Raw genomic sequence first — 11,110 nt, 5'->3', positions numbered from 1 at the left:
TCAGTTACTATGTTAGAGAATTGATGGATACTAGCTTACCACATTCGCGTTTTCATTAATCTCAGAGAAGTATGGTAAAGACAGGAAGTATGGTGGACTGTCTTGTACATCTCGTACGTTAATATATGCTGATGATGTACTGTTGAGTGATCCTGGCTTAGTTCCGTGGTCCTAAAACAAATAAAACTACATAATATGAATGTACTATCTACGGAAGCGTATTAGTGCCAAGTTGTAAGGAAAAAAATAAAATTTAAAATCTCGTAATTACGAGTTTTCAATTCTCGTAATTACGACTTTTTTCTCGTAATTACGACTTTTTTCTCGTAATTACGAGTTTTCAATTCTCGTAATTACGACTTTTCGATTCTCGTAATTACGACTTTTTTTCTCGTAATTACGACTTTTTTCTCGTAATTACGACTTTTCGATTCTCGTAATTACGACTTTTTGATTCTCGTAATTACGACTTTTCAGGGTGTTAGTAGTAGGAAGGCATTGGCGAGACGTCCCCAGATAGAAACTTTATTGATCCTTCTTTTAAGACGTTTCGGACCGGCCGTTAGGTCCTTCATCAGTCGTAATTGATATATTGGACAGTTTCCCTACATCTTCATCATTGGATATAAGTTGGAGTTGTGTCCGATTTTCAGAAGAATATCTATATGTTTAATATTGGACTCCATTATTTGAACAAATTCTTTGCTGATGAAGAATTCTTGTTGTTTTGGAATTCCTGTTTTGTGTTTATTATTTGGCTAAGTTCAATTTGACAGATTGCCTGTTTAAACATTGTAGTGAACCTACTAACTTCTTGTTGCATCCAGTAGATGTGTGTACATATGTGAACACGTTATTTCATTGCCATTTCTTTTTTTTAACCTATAGGTGTTATGTAATTTCATTGGACTTATATTAGAGTGTTCAGTTCACCTTAAATGTACTTACTACCCGATGATCGGGTGTTGTTGAGAACTCAGCTGTTGCTTATAACATGAACTTAAAATGGCAGTGTGATTTTTCCAGTTAGATATCAACTTACGGGAGAATTGCGACGTAATTACGAGAATCGAAATGTCTTTACGATTCTCGTAATTACGAGATTCAAAAAGTCGTAATTACGAGAATCGAAAAGTCGTAATTACGAGATTTTAAATTTTATTTTTTTCCTTACAACTTGGCACTAATACGCTTCCGTAACTATCTCATTTTGGCAAGAATAGAATAACTTTGCCATTACATGTCAGCGATTTCTAACGTTATGTACATTAAATGATCATTCTCCGTTCAGGATACCTATTATGGTTTACATATATGACATTTGTTTGATAAATTGTTTGTGTTTGTATTGATTAGCTGGTATTCAAATGACAATGAAAACACTACTGGTTCATAGTATCACTTTGTTACAATTGTCATTATGTATTATAGTGGTCTATTTGTAGGAGGTCATCAAGTCAACTTCACTTCTGTCCCCCCCCCCCCTTGATAATGATTGTCCATCATTTATGTCAATAATTGAATTTTTGAAAATTCAATAATCAGAATATAAAACTCCAGCAGCCTCATAAATATCAAAGTGTCCAGTGTCTGTGTGTTTGAAGTGTATATATGTATGTGTGTGTATGTGTGTGTATGTATGTATGTATGTATGTGTGTGTGTATGTATGTATGTATGTATGTATGTGTGTATGTGTGTATGTATGTATGTATGTATGTATGTATGTATGTATGTATGTGTGTGTGTATGTATGTATGTATGTATGTATGTGTGTATGTATGTATGTATGTATGTATGTATGTATGTGTGTGTATGTATGTATGTATGTATGTATGTATATTTATGCGTGTGTGTGTTGTGTGTGGGGTGATAGATAGGTAGGTGGTTAGATGGATGGATGGATGAGTGGGTGGGTTTGATGGGCAGGTAGGTAAGGACAGAGATGTTTTTTCTGTATGCTGTGATATATAATCGGCATGTTTATATGTAACGGTCAGTGAGAACAGATATATATATATATATTTACAGTTGTAGAACCACAATAGTCCTCATTGCAAACAGTTACTTTGATTTTTATAAAGTCACTTTACCTTTGCCATCATGTGTACTTGGTATATGATTGCGGTTTCATAGTCTAAAGTACCATTTAGAATGATATAGGCCTCTTCAGCATCCATACTCTCTCTCTTCAGATAAAACATTCCTTTCAGCTCCTACAAAGTATGAGTATATGAGTATATGGGTATATGGGTACATGGGGTATATGGGTATATGGGTACATGGGTATATGGGTATATGGGTATATAAGTATACATATATGGGTATATTAGTATATGGGTATATAAGTATACGTATATGAGTATATGAGTATATGAGTATATGGGTATATGGGTATATGAGTATACGTATATGGGTATATGAGTATATGAGTATATGGGTATATGAGTATATGGGTATATGAGTATATGGGTATATGAGTATATGGGTATATGGGTATATGAGTATATGGGTATATGAGTATATGAGTATATGGGTATATGAGTATATGGGTATATGGGTATATGAGTATATGGGTATATGGGTATATGGGTATATGGGTATATGAGTATACGTATATGGGTATATGAGTATATGAGTATATGGGTATATGAGTATATGGGTATATGAGTATATGGGTATATGGGTATATGAGTATATGGGTATATGGGTATATGAGTATATGGGTATATGAGTATATGGGTATATGAGTATATGAGTATATGGGTATATGGGTATATGAGTATATGAGTATATGGGTATATAAGTATACGTATATGAGTATATGAGTATATGGGTATATGGGTATATGGGTATATGAGTATACGTATATGGGTATATGAGTATATGAGTATATGGGTATATGAGTATATGGGTATATGAGTATATGGGTATATGAGTATATGGGTATATGAGTATATGAGTATATGGGTATATGAGTATATGGGTATATGAGTATATGGGTATATGGGTATATGAGTATATGGGTATATGAGTATATGAGTATATGGGTATATGAGTATATGGGTATATGAGTATATGGGTATATGGGTATATGAGTATATAGGTATATGAGTATATGGGTATATGGGTACATGAGTATATGGGTATATGGGTATATCGTAACATAAATAATAATAATAATAATAATTTATTTATAAAGCGTCAGTATCCACACAAAAAAATGTGATCAAAGATGCTGAAAGCAATTCATACAATAGAAATATCACTTAAAAAGCAGTTTTAAAAAGTAAAGTTTTAACATTGGATTTAAAAGCAGATAAGGTAGGTGACTGACGGATGTTGAGTGGGAGATTATTCCAGAGAGTGGGGGCAGCAACACTAAAAGCACGATCACCATATGTCTTAGTACGTGATCGAATGGGGCAGAGTTTGAACTGATCAGCTGACCTTAAATTACATAATGCATTTCATCTTCTATTATATTCATTTGACATTTTCTACATATTCTATCTTCAAGTTTCATTTTTAAATGTCTTCCTTTCTTAATCATGAGATTATGATTACTTATTCTTAATTTACATATAAATATTCTATAGTCAGGATTTTTAATATCCTGCAAATATTTTTCCATTTTAAATTCAGTTTTTAAATTTACAATATGTGCGCAGCTTATTGTTCCCTCTGTTAGGGGGCCTATCTGCTCTCACTTCTTGTTTCCACTTCCATATATATTCTGAATCGCATTTATCTATTAATTTATGTAAAGTTTGTGGAGAATTATTATTCCAAAAGTTCTTGAGGTTTTCAATCCCACTTATCTTCTGAATATTGGTTGCCCAAGTTGTTTTATTATCTGTGTTATACATTACAGCCTCATGTACAAGACTGTTTTCTTTTTTAGTGCAGACTCCAGTACTTTATAATCATCTTATTGATAAATATGAGTATATGGGTATATGGATATGGGTATATGAGTATATGAGTATATGGGTATATGGGTAAATGAGTATATGGGTATATGGGTATATGGGTAAATGAGTATATGAGTATGAGTATATGGGTATATGGGTATATGGGTATATGAGTATATGGGTATATGAGTATATGGGTATATGGGTAAATGAGTATATGAGTATATGGGTATATGGGTAAATGAGTATATGAGTATATGGGTATATGGGTATATGAGTATATGGGTATATGAGTATATGGGTATATGAGTATACGTATATGGGTATATGGGTATATGAGTATATTGGTATATGAGTATATGAGTATATGAGTATATGAGTATATGGGTATATGGGTATATGAGTATACGTATATGGGTATATGGGTAAATGAGTATATGAGTATATGAGTATATGAGTATATGGGTAAATGAGTATATGAGTATATGGGTATATGAGTATATGGGTATATGAGTATATGGGTACATGAGTATACGTATATGGGTATATATGTATATGAGTATATTGGTATATGAGTATATGGGTATATGAGTATATGGGTATATATGTATATGAGTATATGGGTATATGAGTATATGGGTATATGAGTATATGGGTATATGAGTATATGGGTATATGAGTATATGGGTATATGAGTATATGAGTATATGGGTATATGGGTATATGAGTATATGAGTATATGGGTATATGGGTATATGAGTATATGAGTATATGGGTATATGAGTATATGGGTATATGAGTATATGAGTATATGGGTATATGAGTATATGAGTATATGGGTATATGAGTATATGGGTATATGAGTATATGGGTATATGGGTATATGGGTATATGAGTATATGAGTATATGGGTATATGGGTATATGGGTATATGAGTATATGGGTATATGAGTATATGAGTATATGGGTATATGGGTATATGGGTATATGAGTATATGAGTATATGGGTATATGGGTATATGAGTATATGAGTATATGGGTATATGAGTATATGGGTATATGAGTATATGGTATATGGGTATATGAGTATATGGGTATATGAGTATATGAGTATATGAGTATATGGGTATATGAGTATATGGGTATATGAGTATATGGGTATATGAGTATATGGGTATATGAGTATATGGGTATATGAGTATATTAGTATATGGGTATATGAGTATATGGGTATATGAGTATATGAGTATATAAGTATATGGGTATATGAGTATATGGGTATATGAGTATATGGGTATATGAGTATATGGGTATATGAGTATATGGGTATATGAGTATATGGGTATATGAGTATATGAGTATATGGGTATATGGGTATATTAGTGTATGGGTATATGGGTATATGGGTAAATGAGTATATGGGTATATGAATATATGGGTATATGAGTATATGAGTATAGGTATATGGGTATATGAGTATACATATATGGGTATACGGGTATATGACTATATGAGTATATGGGTATATGAGAATATGGGCATATGGGTATACGTATATAGGTATATGAGTATATAGGTATATGAGTATATTGGTATATGAGTATATGAGTATATGGGTATATGAGTATATGGGTATATGAGTATATGCGTATATGCGTATATGAGTATATGGGTATATTGGTATATGGGTATATGAGTATATGGGTATATGCGTATATGACTATATGAGTATAAGGGTATATTGGTATATGGGTACATGAGTATATGCGTATATGACTATATGACTATATGAGTATATGGGTATATTGGTATATGGGTACATGAGTATAGCAATGAAGTATGTATATCTTGACGAAATGAACATCATAACATTGTAACAAAATGTAGACTGAAAGAAACAGCGTTTATTATATATGAATAAATAAAAGCGAGATTTAAAACAATTGGTGTTGTCGGAATGACAATAATGTCACTTACTGTTCATTTTCTATTTCATTCCAAAAAACAACAAAGCAGTTATACATTAGATGTGTCCGTATAGTTTCATGATTTGTATTGAACTGTTTTAAATGTTGTATCAGTGTTGGTCTGTGTCATATAGAGAGATACAGTGGATTCAAATTCAAGCATTAAGGTCACTGCCTCAAAGATATAATAACTAATTCAGATAAATGCAAAAATTCTCTACAATCGCTTTCTAAAGTACTAACAGTTCCCAACATTAATCACCCCTATACTGAATTTTATCTATTTTAAAGTTGTTTAATTTTAAACATATCTTATCTATCACATGTTTAAATTGAATATGTTTAAATGAAGATAATTTGTATCAAGAAGTTTGACAGATGGCACTACATACATACATACATACATACATACATACATACATACATACATACATACATACATACATACATACAGAGTCTAAGATATTACCGACTAGGCTGAAGTGACACAACTTATAATTATAATAATTATTTGTTAACATTGGCAGCTGAAGGCAACAGTCCCCCATCCTTCGATGAAATACCAGGTACAAATCCACAAAAATATTATGATATGGACAAAGAAAGATTAGATGAAGATAGGATTGTAGGTAGGTGTTACTTTGTACTTTACTGATTCATATCACGTGACATGTTAATATACATGTCTTGCATAATAATAGCATGAATGTCTTGCATAATAATAGCAAGTACATAGTGGTACGAAATACACTGTCAATTGTGATGTCATTGCTATTTTCGTCACAACGTATATGTAATGATATACGTGTGTGACATAGAATGTTGACACCGGCGTGTATCAATGTTGTCGGCTTTAGGCGTCAGTCTTCTTATCGGAAATCAAAACACAGACGCTGGGTGTATGAAGTTCTTCCTGGGAAGAATATATCATCACAAATGAAGTTCCCAGGGTATAAAATAAATGCCATCCGGGCAATACACGCCTCCTACGTCGACGTGTATTTACCCGGACGGCATTTATTACTTGTATACATACATACATACATACATACATACATACATACATACATACATACATCCATCCATCCATCCATCCATCCATCCATCCATCCATCCATCCATCCATACATACATACATACATACATCCATACATACATACATCCATACATACATACATACATCCATACATCCATACATCCATACATACATACATACATACATACATACATACATACATACATACATACATACATACATACATACATGCAATACTTACGTCATCATTTGTTATGGACAGTGTAAATTCTCCATTTGTACCTGGATCTCTATCAGTAACACTGATTGACAATACTGTCGTTCCGATGGGTTTGTTCTTTAGATTATGAAAAATAAGACATACATCTGAACATGAAAAATATAATTATCTTTGAATTACTTTTGAAATTACAACCAACAGTCATATATGCATGAACTAAATAAGTCGAACTTTATCCATCTTATAGTAAGCTAAATATAGTCGTGGATAATTATCACCAAAAATGATTAGTGACATGCATACAAAGTTCATGAAAATAGGCCTTTGACAACGGTAGGAATGAGACAGACAGACAGACAGACATTTCACTTACCTCATAAATATCATTCACGTATGATGTCTTATCGAACTTTGGCTCATTATCATTTACATCCAGCACATAAACTTTTATTGCTGTTTCAACCTGTCAATAATGAAACAATCCGTTTATTCAAATTTATTATATATTGCATGTTACACTATTGAATCGTATTATATAGATTGCATTGTAGTTTGTATTGTATTGTAGTCTGTATTGTATTGTATTGTAGTGTATTTTAGTTTGTACTGTATTGTACTGTATTGTATTGTACTGCATTATGTTGTATTGTATTGTATTGCGTTGCGTTGCATTTATTGTGCTGTGCTGTGCTGTGCTGTGTTGATTTGTGTTGCGTTACATTGTGCTGTGCTGTGCTGTGTTGTGTTGCGTTGCATTGCGTTGCATTGCGTTGCGTTGGTTGTTCTGTGCTGTGCTGTCCTGTGTTGTGTTGTGCTGTGCTGTGCTGTGTTGTGTTGCATTGTGTTGTGTTGTGTTGTCTTGTGTTGTGTTGTGCTGTGCTGTGTTGTGTTGTGCTGTGTTGTGTGCTGTGCTGTGCTGTGTGTTGTGCTGTGCTGTGTTGTGTTGCATTGTGTTGTGCTGTGTTGTGTTGTGCTGTATTGTGTTGTGTTGTATTGTGTTGTGCTGTGTTGTGTTGCATTGTGCTGTGCTGTGTTGTGTTATGTTGTGCTGTGTTGTGTTGTGTTGCATTGTGTTGTGCTTTGTTGTGTTGCATTGTGTTGTGTTGTGTTGTGCTGTGTTGTGTTGTGTTGTGTTGTGTTGTGTTGTGTTGCGTTGTGTTGTGTTGTGCTGTGTTGTGTTGCATTGTGTTGTGGTGCGCTGTGTTGTGTTGTGCTGTGCTGTGCTGTGCTGTGTTGTGTTGCATTGTTTTGTGTTATGTTGTGTTGTGTTGTGTTGTGTTGTGTTGTGTTGTGTTGCGTTGTGTTGTGCTGTGTTGTGTTGTGTTGTGCTGTGTTGCGTTGCGGTGTGTTGTGTTGTGTTGTGGTATGTTGTGTTGTGCTGTGTTGTGTTGCATTGTGTTGTGGTGCGCTGTGTTGTGTTGTGCTGTGCTGTGTTGTGTTGCATTGTGTTGTGTTGTGTTGTGTTGTGTTGTGTTGTGTTGTGTTGTGTTGTGCTGTGCTGCGTTGTGGTGTGTTGTGTTGTGTTGTGTTGTGTTGTGCTGTGCTGTGTTGTGACACGTTGCAGTGCAATGTATTGAACTGTACTGAACTGTACTCTCTATTTTTACTATACTGTGTAGTATGTCATTGCCCTGAGATCATTGTCGATTTATATACCATGTATAGACAACTTAGTTAGCCATAAACCCGTCTATAAGGTAGAGTAACTCTAAAATCAAATAGTATATATTTATGTTGTATAATGTAGTATACGTACATTTTCCTCCCTCTAATACTATATGTAAGCTTTCATATTATATGGATACTTACAGCGCTGTTGTGTCCGTCGTCAAGGCGCCAAGTTACATCGTGTTTGTCTTTGTCCTGCATGAAGAAATTAATACAAAGAAACAAAGTTGTTGGCTTACAGTCCTAATAAAATGTAAGATCAAATTTAGTTTCTTCGTAATTCGTAAATTGCATTCATTCATTCATTCATTCATTCATTCATTAATTCATTCATTCATTCATTCATTCATTCATTCATTCATTAATTCATTCATTCATTCATCCATTCATTAATTCATTCATTCATTCATTCATCCATTCATTCATTCATTAATTCATTCATTCATTCATTCACTCACTCACTCACACTCATTCATTCATTCATTCATTCATTCATTCATTCATTCATTCAACATAAATATACAATTTGAAATATTACTTTTTTCTGTAAATTGTCCAGGTATCCCCTTGTCCATTATCCGTAGAGAAGGTTCGCGCGATTTAAGCTGATGACCAGATTTACAGACCTAGTTTCATTTTTCATTGATTGCAATGTCTATTATCACGATATAAACATTTTCCTGTCTTTAGGGGATTACCTCCATATGAATCATTTAACCCTACGAATCAATTATTGGCAATTTAAGAAATATAATTTCTTTATTAACAAAACTTTGAATCGATAGTATTCAATTAAAATCAAGTTTAGATATTAAAATACAATAAGTAAATAACTATAAATACCTCATAATCCAATTCGTTTTTTAAAATTACGATTGCATCTGTGCAATTTTGATTGTCAATTTTGAAGTGGCTGTCGTCTTCTATAATGGAAAAGTCTATACAGTCACCTTCTGGATCACTTGCCTTCAGTGTATACAAATAACTACCTATGGCAAGAGATAATAGTTAAAGTTAACATTCAGAAAGAAACAACAGTAGTAAACAACAGTAGTAAACAAAAACAAAATTAAAAGTGGATTTCCGGTTCAATGTGAAACATTAACCGTGTCGGCATTGCTTCAACACTAATTTATTGTTCAGCTGATTTCATCTTCAAATATGACTTGAGTTAGTTTGTTTTTGAAAGGTCAAATGTCATCAACGACCCAAATAAGCGTGATTACATGTATATTAACATGTCACGTGATATGAATCAGTAAAGTACAAAGTAACACCTACCTACAATCCTATCTTCATCTAATCTTTCTTTGTCCATATCATAATATTTTTGTGGATTTGTACCTGGTATTTCATCGAAGGATGGGGGACTGTTGCCTTCAGCTGCCAATGTTAACAAATAATTATTATAATTATAAGTTGTGTCACTTCAGCCTAGTCGGTAATATCTTAGACTCTGTATGTATGTATGTATGTATGTATGTATGTATGTATGTATGTATGTATGTATGTGTGCGTGCGTGTGTGTGTATGTATGTGTACGTATGTCTGTGTGTATGTGTGTGTGCATGTGTCTGCGTCTGTTTGTACCTGTGTGTGTGTATGTGTGTGTGTGTGTGTGTGTGTGTGTGTGTGTGTGTGTGTGTGTGTGTGTGAAATCATTCTACAGTTAACTGCCCAACTACTCATGTTGACACCTAACACGATTTTTCACCCATACGTACATCATGTCATGGACGACATTTCGATCAAGACTTCCAGATTCCAGGTTGAAAAGGCCCACTATCCGTTTACGTAGATTTGAAGGATAGCTGTTTTATATTATAAACTATTAGCTTACCTTTGCTGATGACACACAGAAATGTGAAAACGAGTAACATGGTGTGATATAACGTATAACATCTCTGTTCATTGTTAGTTTCCATGTTTAGTAGGGCAATCTAGGCAATCTAGTCTAACTCTGTAGAACAAGAAAACAACAAGCAATTGTCTCACATGGGATAATATATTAATAACTTGACGGACAGAAATCGCTCACTGATATTTAGTTTTCTCGCACCTAGCATTACTTATATATTAACTATGCTTCATACCACTATAGTAGTCTGACACTGTACTAGTATTGGTTTTCACAACTTCTAACAGCAAATCGAGAAAAAGAGAGAACATAATAACTTGTATAGAAATAATCGACAATGGAAAAATAACAAATTACTAAAAAAACTATTACATTTCATGTCGTTTGTTTTCAATCACATCAGAATAGAATGTTACTGGTTGACACATGACCAACCAAGACAACATCGT

The 11,110-nt window shown here is 33.4% G+C and overlaps 1 protein-coding gene across 1 annotated transcript in view; it reads right to left on the bottom strand.

Annotated features, from left to right (window-relative positions):
• LOC144436463 (cadherin-23-like) overlaps positions 1 to 10,728 on the bottom strand; it is a 51,098-nt gene extending 40,370 nt beyond the window's left edge. Inside the window, exons 1-8 of the mRNA XM_078125260.1 lie at positions 10,644 to 10,728; positions 10,085 to 10,186; positions 9,677 to 9,792; positions 8,945 to 8,998; positions 7,509 to 7,598; positions 7,157 to 7,252; positions 2,092 to 2,214; positions 40 to 171 (exon numbers count right to left, since the gene is read on the bottom strand). Of these exons, the coding sequence (XP_077981386.1) occupies positions 40 to 171; positions 2,092 to 2,214; positions 7,157 to 7,252; positions 7,509 to 7,598; positions 8,945 to 8,998; positions 9,677 to 9,792; positions 10,085 to 10,186; positions 10,644 to 10,728 (798 nt within the window). The remainder of the gene's footprint in view (positions 1 to 39; positions 172 to 2,091; positions 2,215 to 7,156; positions 7,253 to 7,508; positions 7,599 to 8,944; positions 8,999 to 9,676; positions 9,793 to 10,084; positions 10,187 to 10,643) is intronic.
• Positions 10,729 to 11,110: the final 382 nt, after the last annotated feature.

Source organism: Glandiceps talaboti, chromosome 6, assembly GCF_964340395.1.
Source record: "Glandiceps talaboti chromosome 6, keGlaTala1.1, whole genome shotgun sequence".
NCBI classification, from domain to species: Eukaryota; Metazoa; Hemichordata; class Enteropneusta; family Spengelidae; genus Glandiceps; species Glandiceps talaboti.
The sequence above is the reverse complement of the archived record's forward strand: the minus strand, read 5'-3'. Positions and strand labels throughout refer to the sequence as shown.